Source organism: Oncorhynchus nerka, linkage group LG12, assembly GCF_034236695.1.
Source record: "Oncorhynchus nerka isolate Pitt River linkage group LG12, Oner_Uvic_2.0, whole genome shotgun sequence".
Taxonomy (NCBI): Eukaryota; Metazoa; Chordata; class Actinopteri; order Salmoniformes; family Salmonidae; genus Oncorhynchus; species Oncorhynchus nerka.
Genome location: NC_088407.1, coordinates 20,499,150 through 20,522,926, shown reverse-complemented (window position 1 = coordinate 20,522,926; position 23,777 = coordinate 20,499,150). Strand labels below are relative to the sequence as shown.

General features: G+C 45.5%; 1 protein-coding gene across 1 annotated transcript in view; it reads left to right on the top strand.

Annotated features, from left to right (window-relative positions):
* LOC115137933 (phosphofurin acidic cluster sorting protein 1-like) overlaps positions 1-23,646 on the top strand; it is a 101,474-nt gene extending 77,828 nt beyond the window's left edge. Inside the window, exons 5-24 of the mRNA XM_065025360.1 lie at positions 1,276-1,420; positions 3,251-3,336; positions 4,940-5,017; positions 6,472-6,531; positions 7,674-7,834; positions 8,921-9,020; positions 9,658-9,729; positions 9,946-10,067; positions 11,297-11,444; positions 11,810-11,914; positions 12,004-12,110; positions 15,165-15,319; positions 15,443-15,553; positions 15,660-15,762; positions 15,861-15,903; positions 16,030-16,072; positions 18,017-18,158; positions 18,950-19,188; positions 19,381-19,500; positions 19,921-23,646. Of these exons, the coding sequence (XP_064881432.1) occupies positions 1,276-1,420; positions 3,251-3,336; positions 4,940-5,017; positions 6,472-6,531; positions 7,674-7,834; positions 8,921-9,020; positions 9,658-9,729; positions 9,946-10,067; positions 11,297-11,444; positions 11,810-11,914; positions 12,004-12,110; positions 15,165-15,319; positions 15,443-15,553; positions 15,660-15,762; positions 15,861-15,903; positions 16,030-16,072; positions 18,017-18,158; positions 18,950-19,188; positions 19,381-19,500; positions 19,921-20,039 (2,259 nt within the window). The 3' untranslated portion in view covers positions 20,040-23,646. The remainder of the gene's footprint in view (positions 1-1,275; positions 1,421-3,250; positions 3,337-4,939; positions 5,018-6,471; positions 6,532-7,673; positions 7,835-8,920; positions 9,021-9,657; positions 9,730-9,945; positions 10,068-11,296; positions 11,445-11,809; positions 11,915-12,003; positions 12,111-15,164; positions 15,320-15,442; positions 15,554-15,659; positions 15,763-15,860; positions 15,904-16,029; positions 16,073-18,016; positions 18,159-18,949; positions 19,189-19,380; positions 19,501-19,920) is intronic.
* Positions 23,647-23,777: the final 131 nt, after the last annotated feature.

The window sequence follows — 23,777 nt, the reverse complement described above, 5'->3', positions numbered from 1 at the left end:
CTCTTTAATCCCATCTCTCTTTCTACACTATCCTCCTCTTTAACCCCATCTCTCTTTCTACTCTATCCTCCTCTTTTATCCCATCTCTCTTTCTACTCTATCCTCCTCTTTTTCCCATCTCTCTTTCTACTCTATCCACCTCTTTTATCCCATCTCTCTTTCTACTCTATCCTCCTCTTTAACCCCCATCTCTCTTTCTACTCTATCCTCCTCTTTTATCCCCATCTCTCTTTCTACTCTATCCTCCTCTTTAACCCCATCTCTCTTTCTACTCTATCCTCCTCTTTTATCCCATCTCTCTTTCTACTCTATCCTCCTCTTTTATCCCATCTCTCTTTCTACTCTATCCTCCTCTTTTATCCCATCTCTCTTTCTACTCTATCCTCCTCTTTAATCCCATCTCTCTTTCTACTCTATCCTCCTCTTTTATCCCATCTCTCTTTCTACTCTATCCTCCTCTTTTATCCCATCTCTCTTTCTACTCTATCCACCTCTTTTATCCCATCTCTCTTTCTACTCTATCCACCTCTTTTATCCCATCTCTCTTTCTACTCTACCCTCCTCTTTTTCCCATCTCTCTTTCTACTCTATCCTCCTCTTTTATCCCATCTCTCTTTCTACTCTATCCTCCTCTTTAATCCCATCTCTCTTTCTACTCTATCCTCCTCTTTTATCCCATCTCTCTTTCTACTCTATCCACCTCTTTTATCCCCATCTCTCTTTCTACTCTATCCTCCTCTTTTATCCCATCTCTCTTTCTACTCTATCCTCCTCTTTTTCCCATCTCTCTTTCTACTCTATCCTCCTCTTTTTCCCATCTCTCTTTCTACTCTATCCTCCTCTTTTATCCCATCTCTCTTTCTACTCTATCCACCTCTTTTATCCCCATCTCTCTTTCTACTCTATCCTCCTCTTTAACCCCATCTCTCTTTCTACTCTATCCTCCTCTTTTATCCCATCTCTCTTTCTACTCTGTCCTCCTCTTTAATCCCATCTCTCTTTCTACTCTATCCTCCTCTTTTATCCCATCTCTCTTTCTACTCTATCCACCTCTTTTATCCCCATCTCTCTTTCTACTCTATCCTCCTCTTTTATCCCATCTCTCTTTCTACTCTATCCACCTCTTTTATCCCCATCTCTCTTTCTACTCTATCCTCCTCTTTTATCCCATCTCTCTTTCTACTCTATCCTCCTCTTTTATCCCATCTCTCTTTCTATGTCTTCCCTCCCGTCTTTCCTTGGTTCTTCTCACCCTCCACCGCTCCGGTTCACCAGGTGATGCAGCACCCCAGTGAGGGGGCCCAGGTGTTGGGACTCCACAGCCAGTTGAAGGAGGCCTCTGTACCCGTGGCGGAGGTCAGGGTCTACTCCCTCTCCAGCCAGCCCATCGACCACGAGGGACCCAAGGCCAAGATGTCTGGTAAGACCTCTCTCTCTCTCTCTCTCGTTCTCTCTGCTACATACGCCATCTTGTTGATATCACTCTTTTACTATCTCATTCTCTCTGTCTTTTCATCTCTCCCTCTTTGTTTAGGGTTGATGAAGGATGATAAACTCTGTTGGAATTTTGTCCAACGTCAATGATTATTAACCATTTCTGCTTCCTCTCTTCTCTCTCTCTCTCCCTCTCTCTTCTCTCTCTCTCCCTCTCTTCTCTCTCTCTCTTCTCTCTCTTCTCTCTCTCTCCCTCTCTCTTCTCTTTCTCTCCCCCTCTCTTCTCTCTCTCTCCCTCTCTTCTCTCTTCTCTCCTCTCTTTCTCTCTCTTCGCTCTCTCTTCTCTTTCTCCCTCTCTCTCTCTCTCTTCTCTATCTTCTCTCTTTCTCCCTCTGTCTCCTCTCTCTCTTCGCTCTCTCTCTTCTCTCTCCCTATCTTCTCTCTCCTCTTCTCTCCCTCTCTTCGCTCTCTCTCTTCTCTCTCTCCCTCCCTCTCTTCGCTCTCTCTCTTCTCTCTCTCTCCCTTTCTCCTCTCTCTCTCTCTCTCTCTTCTCTCTCTCTCCCTTTCTCCTCTCTCTCTCCTCTCCCTCTCCTCTCTCTCTCTCCTCTCTCGCTCTCTCTCTCTATCTTCTCTCTTTCTCCCTCTCTTCTTTCTCTCCCTCTCTTCTCTCTCTCCTCTCTTTCTCTCTCTTCGCTCTCTCTCTTCTCTTTCTCCCTCCCTCTCTCTCTCTCCCTCTCTCTCACTCTCCCTCTCTTCTCTCTCTCTCCCTCTCTCTTTTCTCTCTCTCCCTCTCTTCTTTCTCTCCCTCTCTTCTCTCTCTCCTCTCTCTCTTGTCTCTCTCTTCTCTCCTCTCTTTCTCTCTCTTCGCTCTCTCTCTTCTCTTTCTCCCTCTCTCTCTCTCTCTTCTCTATCTTCTCTCTTTCTCCCTCTGTCTCCTCTCTCTCTTCTCTCTCTCTCCCTTTCTCCTCTCTCTCTCTCTCTCTCTCTCTCCTCTCTCTCTCTCTCTTCTCTATCTTCTCTCTTTCTCCCTCTGTCTCCTCTCTCTCCTCTCCCTCTCCTCTCTCTCTCCTCTCTCTCTCTCTCTCTCTTCTCTATCTTCTCTCTTTCTCCCTCTCTTCTTTCTCTCCTCTCTCTTGTCTCTCTCTTCTCTCCTCTCTTTCTCTCTCTTCGCTCTCTCTCTTCTCTTTCTCCCTCCCTCTTCTCTTTCTCCCTCCCTCTCTCTCTCTCTCTCTCTCTCTTCTCTATCTTCTCTCCCTCTCTTCTCTCTCTCCTCTCTCTCTTCGCTCTCTCTCTTCTCTCTCCTCTTCTCTCCCTCTCTTTGCTCTCTCTCTTCTCTCTCTCCTCTCCCTCTTCTCTCTCTCTTCTCTCTCCTCTTCTCTCCCTCTCTTTGCTCTCTCTCTCCCTCTCTCCCTCCCTCTCTTCTCTCTCTTCTCTCTCCTCTCCCTCTCCTCTCTCTCTCTCTCCCTCTCCTCTCTCTCTCTCTTCTCTATCTTCTCTCTTTCTCCCTCTGTCTCCTCTCTCTCTCCTCTCCCTCTCCTCTCTCTCTCCTCTCTCTCTCTCTTCTCTATCTTCTCTCTTTCCCCCTCTCTTCTTTCTCTCCCTCTCTTCTCTCTCTCCTCTCTCTCTTGTCTCTCTCTTCTCTCCTCTCTTTCTCTCTCTTCGCTCTTTCTCTTCTCTTTCTCCCTCCCTCTCTCTCTCTCTCTCTTCTCTTTCTCCCTCTGTCTCCTCTCTCTCTTTGCTCTCTCTCTTCTCTCTCCCTCTTCTCTCTCTCCCTCTCTTCTCTCTCTCTCGCTCTCTCTTTCTCTCTCTCTCTCAGATCGTTCTCCAGACATTGATAACTATTCTGAGGAAGAGGAGGAGAGCTTCTCATCAGAACAGGAGGGCAGTGACGACCACGGCCAGGTGTGTGTGTGTTTGTCTAGTCCTGTGTGAAGCAGAGATAACTGGAGGGGAGGTGAAGGAGGACACGGCTCAGAGAGGGGGACACGGGACAGAGAGGGGGACACTGCTCAGAGAGGCGGACACGGGACAGAGAGGGGGACACTGCTCAGAGAGGGGGACACGGGACAGAGAGGGAGACAAGGCTTAGGGAGGGAGACACGGCTCAGGGAGGGGTACACTGCTCAGGGAGGGGACACAGCTCAGGGAGGGGACACGGCTCAGAGAGGGGGACACGGCTCAGAGAGGGGGACACGGCTCAGAGAGGGGACACGGCTCAGAGAGGGGACACCGCCCAGGGAGGGGGATAAGGCTCAGAGAGGGGGACAATGCTCAGGGAGGCGGACAAGGCTCAGAGAGGGGGACACTGCTCAGAGAGGGGGACACTGCTCAGGGAGGCGGACAAGGCTCAGAGAGGGGGACAAGGTTCAGAGAGGGGGACACTGGTCAGGGAGGTGGACAAGGCTCAGAGAGGGGGACATGGCTCAGAGAGGGGGACAAGGCTCGGAGTGGGGGACATGGCTCAGGGAGGACAGAGGAATAGAGTGAAAGGAGGGATGGAAGGGGTCAGGAGTGAAGGAGAGGACCAGTGAGATGTGAAAGGATGAAGGAAGGAGGTCACGGTCGGTGTGGTATAAATAACCTGGAGATCGCTGTGTGTGTGATGCTCTTAATAACTCTCTCTATTCTCTCTCTCTCTGTCTCTCTCGCTCTCTCTCTGTCTCTCTCGCTCTCTCTCTGTCTCTCTCACTCTCTCTCTGTCTCTCTCTCTGTCTCTCTCTGTCTCTCTCTTTCATGTTCTCTCTCTCTCTCTCTCGCTGTTTCTCTCACTTGCTGTCTCTGTTTCGTTGTCTTTCTGTCTCACTGTCTCTGTTTCTCTCTTTGTCTTTGTCTCTCTCACTGTCTTTGTCTCTCTCTCGCTGTCTCTCTCTCTGTCTCATTCTCTTTCTCTCTCTCCTCCTGTCTCTTACTCTCTCTCTTTCTGTTTTTTTCTCTCTCTCTCTTTGTCTCTCTCTCCTTGTCTCTTTTGCTGTCTCTCTCTTTGTCTTTTTCTCTCTCTCTGTCTCTCTCTTTGTCTTTGTCTTTCTGTCTCTCTTTGTCTCTCTGTCTCTCTCTTTGTCTCTCTGTCTCTCTCTGTCTTTGTCTCTCTCTTTGTCTTTGTCTCTCTCGCTGGCTTTGTCTCTCTCTGTCTCTCTTTGTCTTTTTCTCTCTCTGTATTTGTCTTTCTGTCTCTCTCTGTCTTTTTCTCTCTCTGTCTCTCTCTTTGTCTTTGTCTTTCTGTCTCTCTCTGTCTCTCTCTGTCTTTGTCTCTCTCTTTGTCTTTGTCTCTCTCGCTGGCTTTGTCTCTCTCTGTCTGTCGCTCTCTCTGTCTCTCTTTGTCTTTGTCTCTCTCTCTGCCTCTCTCTCGCTGTCTTTGTCTCTCTCTGTCTCTCTCGCTGTCTCTCTCTCTCCTTCTGTCTTTGTCTCTGTCTTTCTCTCAAACTGTCTGTCTTTCTTGCTGTCTCTCTTGCTGTCTTTCTGTCTCGATCTCTCTGTCTCTCTCTCTCTCTCTCGCTCTCTCTCTCAGTATCTGTATGATGAAGAGGATGAGGTGAGGAAGAAAAAGCCTAGACGGAAGCTCACCTCCAACGCCTCCATCACTAGAGTGAGAAACCCTTTCACTCCCTCATCCTCCTCTCATCCTCCCCTCTATCCTCCTCTCTCTCTATCCCTCTCCTCAGTCAGCCTCTCCCTCTATCTCCTCTCTCTCCATCCCTCTCCTCAGTCAGCCTCTCCCTCTATCCTCCTCTCTCTCCATCCCTCTCCTCAGTCAGCCTCTCCCCCTATCTCCTCTCTCTCCATCCCTCTCCTCAGTCAGCCTCTCCCTCTATCCTCCTCTCTCTCCATCCCTCTCCTCAGTCAGCCTCTCCCTCTATCCTCCTCTCTCTTATCCCTCTCCTCAGTCAGCCTCTCACTCTATCCTCCTCTCTCTCCATCCCTCTCAGTCAGCCAGTGTCCCGGGAGGAAAACAGACAATTCAGACAATTTACCCAATCACCCACGCAAACAAAACACACACACATACACACACACGGCCAAAACCGATTAACATACACTTGTCGGCAGCTCCGTAAATTGCGATGAGGCAGTGATTTGTAGTGACAAGGGCAGTGTATCAGGGGTTTGTATAAGTCTTTGCTGTATTTATGGTGTGTGTGTGTGTGTGTGTGTGTGACAGCGGGAGGGGATCGGGAGGGAGGGTTATTAATGGGTTTGTCCTGTGAAGGTCACGGTGGGGCTGTCTGTCATCACTGCTCCCTAACAACACCGCCTGTGGACACAAACACACACACACACACACACTACTCCCCAGTCACACCACCTGCGGCCAGCAAACAGCGCAGAATGAGGCCATGGCTGTAATATCCCCTGAATGACACATGACACTGTACGCTATCCAACATGAATGTAATAATGATCTTCATCATCGTCAGCATTAGCATTAGCATTAGCCACCTCAACTGATCTGTTTTCTAGTCCTGCAGTCCAGTTGATATTCATTACTGTCTTTGTAGACAGGGTGTCACGACTTCCCCCAAAGTCAGTCCCTCTCCTTGTTCGGGCGGTGTTCGGTGGCCGACGTCACCGACCTTCTAGCCATCGCTGATCCATTTTTCATTTTCCATTGGTTTTGTCTTGTCTTCCATCACACCTGGTTCCAATCCCATCATTTACATGTTGTGTATTTAACCCTCTGTTTCCCCTCATGTCCCTGTCGGAGATTGTCTGATTGTATGTGATGTACATGTATTATGTTGGTGTGCGATGGGTTTTGTACCCACTTTTGTTATTTTGTACATTTTGGTTTTTGGAGATTTATCAGCATTTATTAAACAACTCCGTTTTACCAAGTTGGTTCTCCTGCGCCTGACTTTCCTGCCACCAACACGCACCGATTACACAGCGTCCTAATCAAGAGGCAGCAACAATAGAAAAGGGTCTGAAACGGGGAGGGACGGCCCAGGTGGCTGGTAGACAGTTATCCATTAACTCATGGTTCTGTGGGTCATTAGACCGAACACTTGACTCAGCGGAAAATCATCCTGGTCTCTTTTACAGCAACCCAACATCAAGCAGAAGTTTGTGGCCCTGCTGAAAAGATTCAAAGTTTCAGATGAGGTAAGCGTCTCTCTCTCTCCTATCTCTCTCTCTCTCTGTGTCTCTCTCACCTATCTATCTCTCTCTGTCTCTATCTGTCTCTGTCTGTCTCTCCTATCTCTGTCTGTCTCTCTCTCCCTTTCCGTTTCTCTCTTCTCTCCTATCTCTCTCTCGCTCTGTCTCTCTCGCTCTCTCCTATCTATCTCTGTCTGTCTCTGTCTGTCTCTCTCTCTCTATCTCTCTCTCTTTGTCTCTCTCTCTGTCTGTCTCTCTAACTCCTGTCTCTCTCTGTCTCTCTTACTTATTGACTAAGAGATATAAAATGTGTCTCAACTCAAACTTTCAGTTGTTACTTTCTCTGTCTTATACATACTTGTGCAGTTTTCCCCCTCTCTGTTTTGCTTCCTCTGAACACCTTTTCTGTGCCTGGTGCACAAAGTATCATTGTAATTGAAGGTGTTGGTGTACTATGCACTATACAGTGTACTATTCAGTGTGCTATGCGGTGTACTATGCAATGTACTATACAGTGTACTATGTACTATGCAGTGTCCTATGCGGTGTACTATGCAATGTACTATGCAGTGTGCTATGCGGTGTACTATGCAATGTACTATACAGTGTACTATGTACTATGCGGTGTACTATGCGATGTACTATACAGTGTACTATGTACTATGCGGTGTACTATGCGGTGTACTATACAGTGTGCTGTGTACTATGCAGTGTGCTATGCGGTGTACTATGCAATGTACTATACAGTGTACTATGCAGTGTACTATGCGGTGTACTATACAGTGTACTATGTACTATGCGGTGTACTATGCAATGTACTATACAGTGTACTATGCGGTGTACTATGCAATGTACTCTACAGTGTGCTATGCGGTGTACTATGCAATGTACTCTACAGTGTACTATGTACTATGCGGTGTACTATGTACTATGCGGTGTATTGCTGTCTACTATGCGGTGTACTTGGTGGTGTACTATGCCGTGTACTATGCAGTGTACTGTGTACTATGCAGTGTACTATGTACTATGCAGTGCTGGAGATGTGGTTGCACAACTGAGAGGTGTGTGTGTGTGTGTGTTTGATCACTGCTAATGCCCCTGTGTGCGTGTGTGTTTGTGTGTGCGCATGCGTGTGTGTGTGTGTGCAGGTGGGTTTTGGTCTGGAGCATGTCTCTAGAGAACAGATCCAGGAAGTGGAGGAGGATTTAGATGAGTTGTATGACAGTCTGGAGATGTACAACCCCTCTGACAGCGGACCAGAGATGGAGGAGACGGACAGCATCCTCAGCACACCCAAACCTAAACTCAGGTAGCTGTTATGGTGCCACACACAGCCAGAACCCGCAGTGCGTCTAACCCAAACAGTCAGCAACGTATATGTAAGAGGCCTATAGAGGAATCAACGCTCCTGAGTCTCTGTGTGAAGTATACATTCCCATATAAGGGACGTAGGAACAGAGAAAACAGGCACAACGGAAGTGCAGTTACAGCCAGTTAGTACCTCAGTATGCTGCCCCCTCTGCTGGTCAAGAAATGACAGTACATTCTACTGTTATTGAGAATACTCTGGTATGATTATGAACACTGGAATGATTATGAACACTGGTATGTTTATGAACACTGGTATGATTATGAACTCTGGTATGTTTATGAACACTGGTATGATTATGAACACTGGTATGATTATGAACACTGGTATGATTATGAACACTGGTATGTTTATGAACACTGGTATGATTATGAACACTGGTATGTTTATGAACACTGGTATGTTTATGAACACTGGTATGATTATGAACACTGGTATGATTATGAACACTGGTATGATTATGAACACTGGTATGTTTATGAACACTGGTATGTTTATGAACACTGGTATGTTTATGAACACTGGTATGATTATGAACACTGGTATGATTATGAACACTGGTATGATTATGAACACTGGTATGTTTATGAACACTGGTATGTTTATGAACACTGGTATGTTTATGAACACTGGTATGTTTATGAACACTGGTATGATTATGAACACTGGTATGATTATGAACACTGGTATGTTTATGAACACTGGTATGATTATGAACACTGGTATGATTATGAACACTGGTATGTTTATGAACACTGGTATGTTTATGAACACTGGTATGTTTATGAACACTTGTCATTCCTAAACATCCGATTCTCATCAGCTTATCAAGCCAGTATTCCACTAATCAAATGAATAGATGGATGGTGAAATGGAATCAAAATCTTCGGTTGAACTTGGCATTCGGTCTTGATCATTAGAACTTGATAGATTAGGGAACGGTGTATGTGATTGGTTTAAAAATGTGACAGAAAAGTGTTTCAATCTGTGCTAACATGTATTGCTCCTCTGTGTGTGGCCATCCAGGCCGTTCTTTGAGGGGATGTCTCAGTCCAGCTCTCAGACAGAGATCACCAGTCTGAACAGCAGAGGGGGGAGCCTGGGACGTGACGCCTGCTTCAACCCTGTAAGTAAGCTGGAGGAGAGGGAAGGGAAGGAGAGTGGGGGAGATAGAGCGTCCGGGGGTAGAGGGTGGAGAGAGCTAGGAAGGAAGAGAGAGAGGGGGGGGGGGAGAGGGAGATATGAGGGGAGAGAGTGAGAGTGGGGGAGATAGAGCGTCCGGGGGGTAGAGGGTGGAGAGAGCCAGGAAGGAAGAGAGAGAGAGAGAGGGAAGGGGAGAGAGGGGAGAGCGAGAGAGAGGGAGGGAGGGAGGAGAGGGGGAGAGAGAGGAGGAGAGAGAGCGAGGGAGGGAGGGAGGAGGGGGAGAGAGAGGGAGGGAGGAGGGGAGAGAGAGAGAGGAGGAGGAGGGAGAGAGAGAGGGAGGGAGGAAGGAGAGGGTGGGAGGAGGGGAGAGAGAAAGAGGGAGGGAGGGAGGGAGGAAGGAAGGGAGAGAGAGAGGGAGGGAGGGAGGAGGGGAGAGAGAGAGGGAGGGAGGAAGGGAGAGAGGGTGGGAGGAGGGGAGAGAGAAAGAGGGAGGGAGGGAGGGAGAAACATCTTGTAGATGGGTTGTAAACAGAATGGAGACAGAGGAGAGGGATGTTAGAGTCTGAAGGATTGAGATTCCCTGCAGGTGAGGTGTGACTGTGTTTCCCGTGTGTCTCCAGCAGGGGGAGCAGATGAAACACTCTCACAGTCGTAACCTGGAGGTAGAGGCCCTCTCCGAGACAGACACACTGGTGAGACACTCCAAAACAAATCAAAGTTTATTGGTCGCGTACACAGATTTGCAGATGTTAAAGCAGGTGCTGTTGTTTCTAGTAGTGTGTCTCTAATCTGAACAAAACATCTAGAAATGCCAGAACGAGTCCAATTAACAATCCAGAGAGTGTGTGTGTGCGTGCGTGCGTGTGGTAGTAGAAGTCAACTCGAGCTAATGTGTGTTGTGTGTGTAGGAGTTGAACGATCAGGAGATGTTTCCAGAGGGCCCCTGCATTAAGGTGTCGGTGGCTGAGAAACCCTGTACACCCCTGAAGAGCAGTAAGAGTGAAGGAGGACAGACTATGCCCTCCCCCAGGTAACGAACACAAACAAGCACCAACATACTCCATTTTTCCATTTACATTTTTCTCTTAAGAGGGCAGATAGAATATTTTCAATTTTTCTCTTAAAACCTCTTAGGGATGATGCGGAATTTAGTTCCTTTGCAGGAACCTAAATCCCTGCAATTAAAGAGCGCCACCTGTAGTACTCGATAAAACTCAAACTTTCATTAAAACACACATGCAAGGTACTGAATTAAAGCTACACTCGTTGTGAATCTAGCCACCAAGTCAGATTTGTAAAATGCTTTTCGGTGAAACCATGAGAAGCTATTATCTGATAGCATGCACCCCCCAAAATAGCTGAACGACACCTAAACAAAAGATTTTGCGGTAGCCGGCGCTACACAAAACGCAGAAATAAAATATAAAACATTCATTACCTTTGACGAGCTTCTTTGTTGGCACTCCTATATATCCCATAAACATCACAATTGGGTCTTTTTCCCGATTAAATCCGTCATTGTATAGCCAAAATGTCATTTTATGAAGGCCAGTCTGATCCAGGAAAATTCCCCTTTACAAGACCCAACGTCACTTTTTAAAATTACAAAAGTTGCCTATAAACTTTTACAAATCACTTCAAACTACTTTTCTAAACCAACTTTAGGTATTAATAAACGTTAATAATCTATCAAATTGATCACGGGGCGATCTGTATTCGATAGCAGCAAGTCTTGAAATCATCGTCCATGTTTACACTTTCATAACATCCTGCGGTCCGCCTCAAGACAGGAAGTGCCTATACGTCATCTAACCAAGGATAAAGCAGCCATAAACTGCCAGTACTGGCGACATCGTGTGGAAGCTGTAGGCATTGTAATGGGAACCTCGTTTTTTTTCTGTCGCCTTAGACAATACATTGACTGGCGGATGAATATTTTTTTTGTGTTTTTGGTGAACAGTTTTCCCTGGGATTTTTACTCCTAAACACGTTCTGTTATAGCCACAGACACGATTTAACCAGTTTTACAGACTTCAGAGTGTTTTCTATACACACATACTTATCATATGCATATACTATATTCCTGGCATGAGTAGCAGGACGTTGAAATGTTGCGCGATTTTTTACAAAAAGCTGCGAAAATTCGCATCATCCCTAACAGGTTTTAAGAGGCCAGGTAGAATATTTTCCATTTCATACTCCTCTGGGTAATGTTGCTACGGGCTACAGGTTGATTTGGAGTTGAAACATCTCCCTCAGGTTGGACGGCGGAGGCCACACCCCCAAACAGAAGAGACAGAGCAATACTCCTATGAAGGAGAGGCAGCTGTCTAAACCAATCAGTGAAGGGGCGAAGACCAACATCTCTGACAGCGAGAGGTCCCCCGAACTGGGACGCAGCTCACAGGTAACACACACACATTCTTAGACATATATGTTCATACTGGTATATGTAAACATTCATTGATGCTCTTCAAACATACACAGAAATTCTTGCTTAGAGAATGAATGTACCCATGACGACGTGAAGAAATGATGTATGTTTTTATGAGTCATCTAATAAGAAATTGTTCCACTTCATGTTTGTGTGGGTGTGTGTTTGTGTGCGTGCTGTGGGTGCGTGCTGTGTGTTTGTGGGTGCATGCTGTGTGTTTGTGTGCGTGCTGTGGGTGTGTGCGTGCTGTGTGTGTGGGGGGGGGGGCGTGCGTGCTGTGTGTTTGTGTGCGTGCTGTGGGTGCGTGCTGTGTGTTTGTGTGCGTGCTGTGGGTGTAGGTCCTGAGGAAGGCGGTGTATGATCAGCTAAACCATGTCCTGCTGTCTGACTCTTCTCTTCCTGAGAGTCTCATCCTGGTCAATGGCACCGACTGGCAGGGCCAGGTAACAACTATGTAGAAGTGTGCATGTTGCAGCAGAACAAACGTGTATGTTGCCGCAGTTCCCTAAGTGTGTGTGTGTGTGTGTTCCAGTACGTGGTAGAGCAGCTGCAGGTACAGAGGCACCCGGTGGTGTGTACGTGTTCAGGAGCTGAGATCCAGGCGGTGCTTTCTGCTGTCCTCACACGCATCCAGAAGTTGTGAGTCTCACACACACACACACGGACGCACACCCAAAGTTGTGAGTCTGTCGGATCTAACACGTTTTGTATGATCTGTTAATCTGTCTGTCTATGAAATATTTAGAGCTCACAGTCACAGACAATATTCAGTTGATTCTCTTCGCTCATTTATTCCACTGTCGCTATCTTTGCTTTTCACTCCTTCCTGCATTCTTTTTATCCTCTCTCTCTCCGCTTCTCTGCCCCCATCTCTCTCTCTTTATCTTCCTCTTTCTTTCCTGCTTCTCTCCCTCTCTTCTTCTTCTCTGTTTTCCTCTCTCTCCCTCCATCCCTCTGCACTCTGTATTGATGAAGTCCTGAGTTAAGGCTGTAAGACACATATGTCAGAGTCAAGGCCCGCGGGCCACATCCGGCCCGCAAGAAGGTTTTTTACGGCCCCTGGGATGATCTTGATTTATTATTAGAACCGGCCCGCAGCAAGCCGGCAGCCCGCAGATCTTTTACACGCACCAATACTACATTTCCCACAATGCAAAGGTGACGCACCGAGCAGTAGGCTGCTTCATTTCAATATTTATTGGCACAGCAGTCGTCAGCATCACAGTAAAATTAACTTTCAGATACCCATCAAAAATGGCAAAACGGAAGGTGGATACTGAGAACCGGGGGTTTCAAACAAGGTGGGAGTCGGAGTATATGTTCACGAAGGTAGCTGGAAAACCTGTGTGTCTTCTGTGTGGAGAAAGTGTGGCGGTACTGAAAGAGTATAATCTGAGACGACATTATGAAACGAAACACGCGGACAAAAACAAGAATATGGACATGGAACAAAGGCTACAAAAGGCAGAGGAATTAAAACGAGGCCTCAAATCTCGACAGGCTCTGTTCAAAAAGCCAAATCACAAGGCCAGGCTGCTGTCAAGGCCAGTTTTATTTTGGCAGAAGAGATCGCTAAATCAGCCCGGCCATTTACGGAGGGGGATTTCATCAAAAACTGCATGATTAAAGTTTGTGACGAAGTTTGCCCAGAAAAAGGCAACTCTTTTTAAATGTGAGTCTGAGCAGAAACACCATTGCCGAGAGAGTAGACCAGTTGTCCATCAATCTAAAAGAGCAGCTTGTGAAAAAGGGAAAAGATTTTATTGCATACTCCTTGGCTGTGGATGAGAGCACCGACATTTCTGACATTGCCCAGTTGTCAATTTTCATCCGCGGAGTGGACTCCAACCTAAGCGTGACAGAGGAGTTTTTGGCTTTACGTCCTATGCATGGCACAACTACGGGGCATGATTTGTATGAAGAGGTGTCAAGATGTGTAAATGAGATGGAGCTGCCTTGGGAAAAACTCGTGGGTTTGACAACCGACGGAGCACCTGCGATGTGTGGACACAGGAGCGGACTGGTGGCGAAGATACGGGAAAAGATGCAAGAGGAAAACGCGACAGGTGAGCTGACAGCTTATCATTGTATCATACACCAGGAAGCGTTGTGCGGTAAAGCCTTGAAAATGGAGCATGTAATGAGCATCATCACGCGCACAGTTAACTTTATCAGAGCCAAAGGTTTGAATCACCGCCAGTTCAAGGCATTTCTGACGGAGTTAGAAACGGAGCATGGTGATTTGCCTTATCACACAGAGGTGCGATGGCTAAGCCAGGGAAAGGTGCTTCAAAGATGTTTCGAGCTTCGTGAGGAGATTTGTCTGTTCTTGGACAGCAAAGGGAAAGACACAACACAACTCCGAGACGAAATGTTTCTGTGTGAAATGGCTTTTCTGTGTGACATTACGAGTCATCTGAATGCAATAAACTTGCAGCTGCAGGGTCGGGATCGTGTCATCTCTGATATGTACAGTACAGTGAAGGCATTTAAAACCAAACTGACTCTGTGGGAGACGCAGATGCGGAAAGAAAATTTGAGCCACTTTCCCAGCTGCCAGACCATGAAAGAGAAGCTCTCTACCAGTGCGTTCCCGAGCACACAGTTGGCTGATAAAATAGGTATGCTTGCCGCTGACTTTCGACGCCGATTTGCTGACTTTGAAGCACAAAAAGCAGGTTGGAACTGCTCGGTAACCCATTTGCTGTTGACGTGGAAAGCTCAACACCAAACCTCCAAATGGAGTTGATTGACCTCCAATGCAATGATGCACTGAGGGCAAAATATGCGGCAGTGGGTGCTGCGGAGTTCGCCCGTTTCCTCCCGGCACAATGCCCCAGCTGCGCATCCAGGCTGCTCAAACGTTGTCTATGTTTGGCAGCACATACCTGTGTGAACAACTGTTTTCTTTGATGAACCTGAACAAAACATCACACAGAAGTCGACTTACTGCTGAACACCTCCACTCAATTCTGAGGATTTCTTCAGCTCAGAGCCTTACCCCGAACATTGATGAACTTGTGGAAAAGATGGGACACCACCAAGTATCACCCTCAACCTCAAACAAGTGAACATTACTGTGCAATCACATATTTAGAGTTTTTACTCAGTTCAAGTTTAAAAGTTAAAATTTAATATTTGTTTTCACTGCATGTTACTTCTCCTTAAACAAAGTGTTGTTTTTGATTAATAGATTTTTGCACTTTATTTTTTTGTATTTCAATCCAATTATATTTTAAAAATATTTCAGTTGAGTGGATGATAGAAAATTGCTATTATTGTTTTTTCTTTGAAGTAAATTTAGCCCACTTTTGCTAAAATAGAAAATATAGTCTACTGATGGTGCCTTGAATACCGGTTTCTTTCATTTAATGTTCATGTTATGGGGATATTTATATAAAGGAAATTTGTCTTTTGTGTCTGTTGAAAATTAAAGATTACTGACAGAGCCATAAGAAAATATTGCTTTATTTATCTGATCATATTGTAATATATTTGTTAGGTTTTCAGTAGGTTCAATTAGGTTCACTAGACTATATGCGTCATTTAAAAATTTTTCAATGAACATTCGAACAGTCCGGCCCTCGTCTTGTAGCTGATTTTTTTATTTGGCCCTCCGTCCATTTGACTTTGACACCCCTGCTGTAAGACGTCAGTGATTATCTTTAACCATCTCCCCTCTCTCCCTCTCAGTTGTAACTGTAACTCGTCCATGCCCAGGCCAGTCAAGGTGGCAGTGGTGGGCAGTCAGAGCTACCTCAGTGCCATCCTGCAGTTCTTCGTCACCCAGCTGGCCAGCAAGACCTCTGATTGGCTCAGCCACCTGAGGTTCCTGGTGGTGCCCCTGGGTGAGACAAACAACATGGCCGTCGGTATCCATGATGACCGGCGTGGCGATGGGTTGTTGATGTATGAAAGAGTTGTTGTCATCAAGCTGATCACTAAAATAGAACCCTTTCTCTCTCTCATAGGCTGTCATCCTGTTGCTAAGCACCTGGGTGCCCTAGACAACCGTTACAGCTCTGCATTCTTAGATGGGGCGTGGGGAGACGTGTTCATCCACTCTGAACCCCCACAGAAAGGTAAACACATACTGGATCTGGATACATAACATTAGCACACAGGGCCTGATCTCTCACCAGTGACCTCTAACCCTTTGACCTGTCTTCCTGTTTCCCTGCACTGTAGTCCAGTTGGACGTGGCAGGTAGGATCTCTCAGTACATCAGTGGCGCCACGGTCACACACCAGCTGCCCATCGCTGAGGCCATGCTTACCTGTAAACACAGGACGTGAGTGGTAACACACACACACACACACACACACCTTAACCAGAAGATGGTATTTCATTAAAACCCATATAAAACATTCTCTCTCTCTCTCTCTCCAGGCACGATGAAGATTCCTACCAGAAGTTCATTCCCTTCATTGGGGTATGTGTACAAACCAAACGTCTAGTTCTCTCTGTGGCCTCTTCCATAGAGCTACCCTTGAGTTTCTATAGGAACATGAGGTGTTTTTCTGATGTTGCAGTAACAGGATGTTGTCATGTCTCTCAGGTGGTGAAGGTTGGTCTGATTGAGCATGGTCCATCCTCTACTGGTAGGTGGTTTAAAAAGCAATCAAGACATTCACTTTGTTACCTCTAAAGATATATCTTCCAAAAAGCATGCCTATTTTATGACATCTACATTACTGGTCAAAAGTTTGAGAACGTCTACTCATTCAAGGGTTTTTCTTTATTTTTACTATTTTCTACATTGTAGAATAAGAGTGAAGACATCAAAACTACGAAATAACACATGAAAATCATGTAGTAACAAAAAAAGTGTTAAACAAATCAAAATATATTTGAGATTCTTCAAATAGCCACCCTTTGGCTTGATGACAGCTTTGCACACTCTTGGGATTCTCTCAACCAGCTTAATGAGGTAGTCACCTGGAATGGATTTCAATTAACAGGTGTGCCTTCTTAAAAGTTAATTTGTGGAATTTCTTTCCTTCTTAATGCGTTTGAGCCAGTCAGTTGTGTTGTGACAAGGTAGGGGTGGTATACAGACCCGGTCCATATTATGGCAAGAACTGCTCAAATAAGCAAAGAGAAACAACAGTCCATCATTACTTTAAGACATGAAGGTCAGTCAATCCGGAAAATTTCGAGAACTTTTAAAGTTCCTTCAAGTGCAGTCACAAAAACCATCAAGCGCTATGATGAAACTGGCTCTCATGAGGACCGCCACAGGAAAGGAAGACCCAGAGTTACCTCTGCTTCAGAGGATAAGTTCATTAGAGTTACAAGCCTCAGAAATTGTAGCCCAAATAAATGCTACACAGAGATCAAGTAAGAGACACATCTCAACATCAACTGTTCACAGGAGACAGCGTGAATCAGGCCTTCATGGTCGAATTGCTGTAAAGAAACCATTACTAATGGACACCAATAAGAAGAAGAGACTTGCTTGGGCCAAGAAACACGGTCAATGGACGTTTGATCGGGGAAATGTGAGATTTTTGGTTCCAACCACTGTGTCTTTGTGAGACGTGGTGTGGTTGAACGGATGATCTCTGCCTGTGTATTTCCCACCATAAAGCATGGAGGAGGAGGTGTGATGGTGTGGATGAACGGATGATCTCTGCATGTGTATTTCCCACCATAAAGCATGGAGGAGGAGGTGTGATGGTGTGGATGAACGGATGATCTCTGCATGTGTATTTCCCACCATAAAGCATGGAGGAGGAGGTGTTATGGTGTGGATGAACGGATGATCTCTGCATGTGTATTTCCCACCATAAAGCATGGAGGAGGAGGTGTGATGGTGTGGATGAACGGATGATCTCTGCATGTGTATTTCCCACCATAAAGCATGGAGGAGGAGGTGTGATGGTGTGGGGGTGCTTTGCTGGTGACACTGTGATTTATTTAGTATTCAAGGCACACTTAACCAGCATGGCTACCACAGCATTCTGCAGCGATACACCATCCCTTCTGGTTTGGGCTTAGTGGGCCTATGACTCAACACACCTCCAGTCTGTGTAAGAGCTATTTTACCAAGAAGGAGAGTGATGGAGTGCTGCATCAGATGACCTGGCCTCCACAATCACCGGACCTCAACCTAATTGAGATGGTTTGGGATGAGTTGGACCGCAGAGTGAAGGAAAAGCAGCCAACAAGTGCTCAACATATGTGGGAAGTCCTTCAAGACTGTTGGAAAAGCATTCTAGGTGAAGCTGGTATGCTAGAATGCTAAGAGTGTGCAAAGCTGTCATCAAGGCAACGGGTGGCTATTTGAAGAATCTCAAATCTAAAGTATATTTGAATTTTTTTTAACACTTTTTCGGTTACTACATGATTCCATATGTGTTATTTCATAGTTTTGATGTCTTCACTATTATTCTACAATGTAGAAAATAGTAAAAAATGAAGAAAAACCCTTGAATGAGTAGATGTTCTAAACCTTTTTACCGGTAGTGTATATATACTTTAGTGTATATATACTTATTTTGAAACAAAGAATAACATTTATCTCGCCATCTATTCTTGCCTAGGAGACACAGAAGAGTGTGTGGCAGTGAGCCTTGCTGTTCCCTCTACATCCCCTCCCTCCCACAGCTCTCCCGCTGGGCTGATCAAAGAGGCTGCCACTCCCCCCTCCTCTCCCTCCATGGGCAGTGTTCAGGCAGTACAGGGGTAGGTCTGCAACCCCTGGCATGGCTGTCGTCTTTTATTTCTTATTAGAGGATCATTCCAGTTGCTACGTTTTCTCTTCTCTTTCTGGGCAATCATGAATGGATCATTTAAGTGCCAGAGAGTGTTTGGACACATATTTTATGTCTAAGTCCATGATAGGAACGCTAACCTATAGACAGTATACACTGTGGCCCCCAAGGACCTGACAGCGTTGCCTCTTCTCTGAGAGAGTGGAAAAAAAGAGAGAGACAGAGTTAGCGAGGGAGGTAAAGAGAGAGAGAGGGATGGTGAAAGAGTTAGAAAGAGAGAGAGGGGGATGGAGAGAGAGAGACAAAGAGTTAGAGAGGGAGGTAAAAAGAGAGAGAGAGAAATATTCCCAACAGTCCCTTTTCTCCTCAAAACAGATCAGATCATCCGTCTCAGGTTCATTCTGTCCCCTTCTTGTCTGTCCTGCTGAAAGTCAAGTCTGACCACAGATAAAAACAAACACAGCAACATCAGCAGGTTCTAGTGTTATAGCCCATCATTGTGATGGGGTTTGGTGCTGTAACAGACACTACTGTCCTCTGTGGCGTGACCTGACTCAGGGTCGGGGTTGATGCGCTGTTTGACATGTATGCCCCTGAATCCATAACCTGCTCTGTCACTAAATACCCCATACCTAAACCTCCCAAAACAACACAGCCTTTTGGCATTTTTAACCAAGAATCTCTGTCATTTCCCCTTTCCTGCATTGTACCCTAACCCCCCCCACCTTTTCCTGTCTCCGGCCCCTCCCCTTCCTGTTCCAGGAGCCCCAGTATGCCTCATGGTGTGGACACCATCGGGCTGCAGGTGGACTACTGGCTGGCGTCGCTGGCGGAGAAGCGACGTGACGGGGAACGGCGTGACACGGGGGGTAAGAACACCCTGAAGAGTGCCTTCAGGTCCCTGCAGGTCAGCAGGCTACCAGGAGGGGGCATCAGTGAGACCCAGGCCCAGGTCAGCACCATGGCCATGACGGTGGTCACCAAGGAGAAGAACAAGAAGGGTAAAGAGTTTTAGAATGTAATTTATTTTATAATACACAGGCAAAGTCATTCAGCATTACAACAGTTTTTAATACGGAGACAGGAGGTGGAATGTATACATGCCCTCTAGTTGTGGTTTTCTTTCTTCCGTGCATTGAATTGTATTGTTATGAAGATTGACTCTGTCTCTGTCTCTCTCTCGTTCTCTGTAGTTCCCACCATCTTCCTGGGTAAGAAACCGAAGGAGAAGGACGTAGACTCTAAGAGCCAGGTCATCGAGGCCATCAGCAGACTCATCTGTTCTGCCAAGCAGCATCATACCATGTTGAAAGGTACAGCAACATAACACAGGGAGGGAGGGATGATCCAGTGAAGGTGTACTGTAGAGGAATCTCTGAAAATAGGAGGAGGAGGAAGAGAAACGGGGTAAGGGTGGAGTGAGGGCGGGTGAGGCCAGGGTGAGGGGAACATGATTTATTGGGGATGTTGTAGGAAAGAGGAAATGGAGAATGGGCTGTGTTAATGGACCTCTTAAGTGTCTCTAAGAGTGTGTCAGAAATAGCATCTTATTCCCTGTACAGGGCCCATTTGGGCTCTGGTCAAAGGTAGTGCACTATATAGGGAATAGCCCTGGTCAAAAGTTGTGTACTATATAGGGAATAGGGTGCCATTTCTGACACAGCCCCAAGTGTTCTCTGTCTGAACAACAGCCATACTTAGCTGTGTCTCCTTCCCTGTGTGTGTCCCTGCAGTGTCCATAGACGGAGTGGAGTGGAACGACGTCAAGTTCTTCCAACTGGCCGCCCAGTGGCCCACGCACGTCAAGTACTTCCCTGTTGGACTGTTTGGTTACAGCAAACCCCCCTCCTAGGGTCCTTTACCCCTCCCCCTTGGCCCCCTTGCCTCAGCCAGTCCCGTCCCACCTACGCACACAGACCCCGCCTCTCAGAACGCCATGGCACTTGTATTGGTCAGTCACGTTGGAGGGTTTTTTCTATATTTGTCTTATTTCTCTATAAGGAGGGATGGAGGGAAGGGGTGGAACGCTACTTGTCACTTTAATGAATTAAAATGCCCCTCTCTCCCAGTGTGGTGTGTGTATGAGGGGAACACAGCACAAGATAACTAACTGCCGTTCAACTAACCGTAACGATGAGGTGCAACCCCACGAATAACTCCCATTATGAACCCTTGACCCCTGACCAGGTCTCTTATCACATCGAACCTGCCAACGGTCAATCCGTGCTCTAACCCAGGCCTGCATGCTGTAAACTCCACCACCCACGTGCCAGTTATAACAAGAACATCATATTGTGTTAACAGTAATGACATGGTTATTATGGGGTATGGAGGGGAACGGTGCATGACAAATGGAACAAACAACAGACAACACCTACAGTAGCATTGCTTTTCCTGCTCCCTAAATACAAGAAAAAGCTTTTTTCTCACCAATGATATACGTTGATATGATATGCATATGAAGAGTAAAAAATGGAAACGTTCCGCTTTGATGTTGTAACAACATTGTAACTTTCTGTGGACAGCACAGTCCAGTCCAGTCCTCCAAATTCAGAGCTCACTGTTTGTCCAAACTCTACTGCTGTCTGTAAGGCTTGTCCCTTTATCAATCAGTTATTGTGGTCAGCATTGTTCTCTTGATTTTATTAAATGACAATGTGTTCTAAGCAACACACTAGTCCTCTTGGCATCTAAAATGAACGCTGACCAGTCGGGAGTAACTTAGCGCTGTGTCACCTGTAGCCCTAACCCCACCTGTAGCCCTAGCCCCACCTGTAGCCCTAACCCCACCTGTAGCCCTAACCCCACCTGTAGCCCTAACCCCACCTGTAGCCCTAACCCCACCTGTAGCCCTAACCCCACCTGTGCACTGTAAAGTATTATGACCAATGTCAAGTATTACAATGCCATTGTGTCCAATTTTGCTGTTATTATTATGATTTTCATGGTAACTTGGAGGTAGGAGGTTCCTCAGCAGTGACGTCAACATCTCGTGTAACTAACTCAATATCTGTCCCTGTTCTCTTTTTTTTGGGGGGGGGGCTCTTACAAAGGAAGGGTTTTGCACCAAGGCCTTCAAACTCACTGAGAATGAATACACAGCTATGCATGTTCCACAAATAAGTCTGAATGATAGCATGCAAAGATTTCACAGTACGAGGATGCATTTCCAACAGTCATTGGAGATATCCCCTGAACTTCATTTGAATGCAGATAATATTCATTGATGGCGTCTTCGTTTATTTGATCTCACTGTCGTCAGAAGCTTCATTATTTAGGAACACTCCATTTTTGGAAATTTTAAACCTATTTTATCAGTGAATGTCTCGTTTAATTCGAGAGAGAAAAGAACTGATGGCAGGAGAGATAGCGGACTGTTAATTTACAAATGAAACACTTTTTATAGGCCAGAACCAGCTGTTACTTCACTAGAGCATTTTCTGTTGTTCTTTGAACACAAACGCACCATAATAATCTCTCTCCAAACTCCATAGTCAGTTGACTTTGTAGCCTGTGAGCTTGGATACTTTGTGCAACTTCCCTTGTGAGTACCAAAGAGAGATATGGCCAGGGCAGTGGCACTATTCAAAGCAGACCATCAAACTCTGCTGCTCGTATTACGTGTCGCTGCCCACCAGCCACGGGCTTAGACCCAGACACATATCTTCATCTGGACTTGGACCCATCTTTTAACTGACTGTATCTATGTATGTTATGTACGTGGTTGTATCTATGTTGTGTAGATGTCTCCTTAACCACAGATCTAGGATCAGATTACCCTGCCCTCCAGTTCTAACCATAACCATTAGGGGGAGTTAAAACTACCTGACCCTGAATCAGTCGTTATGGGCGACATCTACTGCCAGAGCTCCAACTGCTCTTTGCCTTGTAGCGTGTTATTAGCATAATAAGGAGTGTAAGATATGATTCTATTTGAACTGCTTTCTTTTCATAGGGGAATCGTAAGTATTCAACGAACGGGACAGACAAAAAAATCACTGCCAAAAATGTCTGTTACATGGATATAACAGCCAAGCTGACGAGAGGGTGTAGATATAGGTGTTCAGTGTTTTTGGTGACAACAACAAAACAAAACTTTAAATCATGATTCTTGTTCCAAAATAATGTATTTCAATGTTAGAAAAAGATGATGTTACCATGAAACATTCCACTGTTTTACTCTGTCTCTCCTCTCCCCCTGTTCACAGTTCAGTCCCTGTCTTTCACCGGTCTCACCGTTTACATGTTTGTTGTTTTTCCTACCTTCTCCAGGCCTATTCTTCCTGCGTGACTGTCGTCTCTAACTTGACCTGCTGTGTGTTAACCTGTGTCTCTAGCTGTACTGACCTGTGGTTGCTGTGATGGTCTTCATGACTAACGTATAGGGACAGGGTTGTGACTAAAGGGAGTATAGTCTACGACCGGAAGTTACTTTTCATAGCAGGTTAGGAGAAAATTTGAGCTAATCCTAACCTTTTTCCTAACCTTAACCTAAGTATCCTAATCTGCCACTTTAATTATCCTAACCTAACTGTTCCTAGGCCGTCATTGAAAATAAGAATGTGTTCTTAACTGACTTGCCTAGTTAAATAAAGGTCAAATAAAAAAATAAAAAACCTGCTACGAAAAAGTAACTTCTGGTCATAGCTGTACTCCCTCCAGTCAGAACCTAGGGACAGCAGTTATTCCTAACCATGTGACTTAGAACAACTCTGGGCCCTGGTTATAGTCTATACCAGAGACGGAAGTGGAAGCAAGACATCTCGCTCCCTCGTTTTTTTTCTGGTTCATATACAGTCAATTAACTAAGTAGACCAGACCCAGATATCTTCATTTATCCACCGTCTTTGGTCTAAACCTATAACCAGGGCCCAGACTTCCTGTTCAGGTCACATGATCCTGAAAAACACCTGTCCCTAGTGGAGGGAAGAACAATATGATATATTAATAAATCCCTTTAATTATCAATAATCTCCTTCCTCTCCTCTATCATCACAATGTGTTTCAGAACAAATGGAGTGAGAGGTCTAGAACAAACCGTAAGATCTAGAGTCTCTGTCAGGATTCCACAAGCTTTGCTTCTAATATAACCCATTTGAAAGGATCTCCCTGCTTGTAACATAGCAGCCTATCACAGAAGGGAATCGTTTTTTGTGTAACACTGCATAGACCATAGTTATGCTTGGTAGCTAGTAGTTTGAGGGGAGGATTCTAACGCTTGTGGATTTGGAGAGTATTTTTGCACATGCCATTGTTTCTTCAGCAGCTTTTTTTTTGCCTTTTGCCTATAAACAATAATAATGCTTGTACATACAAAACAAATGTACTTCTGTAATGTATCGTAGTCCTTGTTTTTTATTTGAAATCTTTTGTAGTACTGCTTTTTTATGTTTATGTTGTGTGATGGAAAAGTGGAACTGTTCATTGTTTTTTAAATAAATACTCCTGATTTTTATGTCCTCTGGTGTATTTTCATTCATTTGAAAGTAATCTAGGAATTAACAACCTATTTTATAAATTTAAGTTCAGTTAAAGTTTTTCTGGCATCTCTAGACAGTGATGTAAAGTACTTAAGTAAAAAATACTTTAA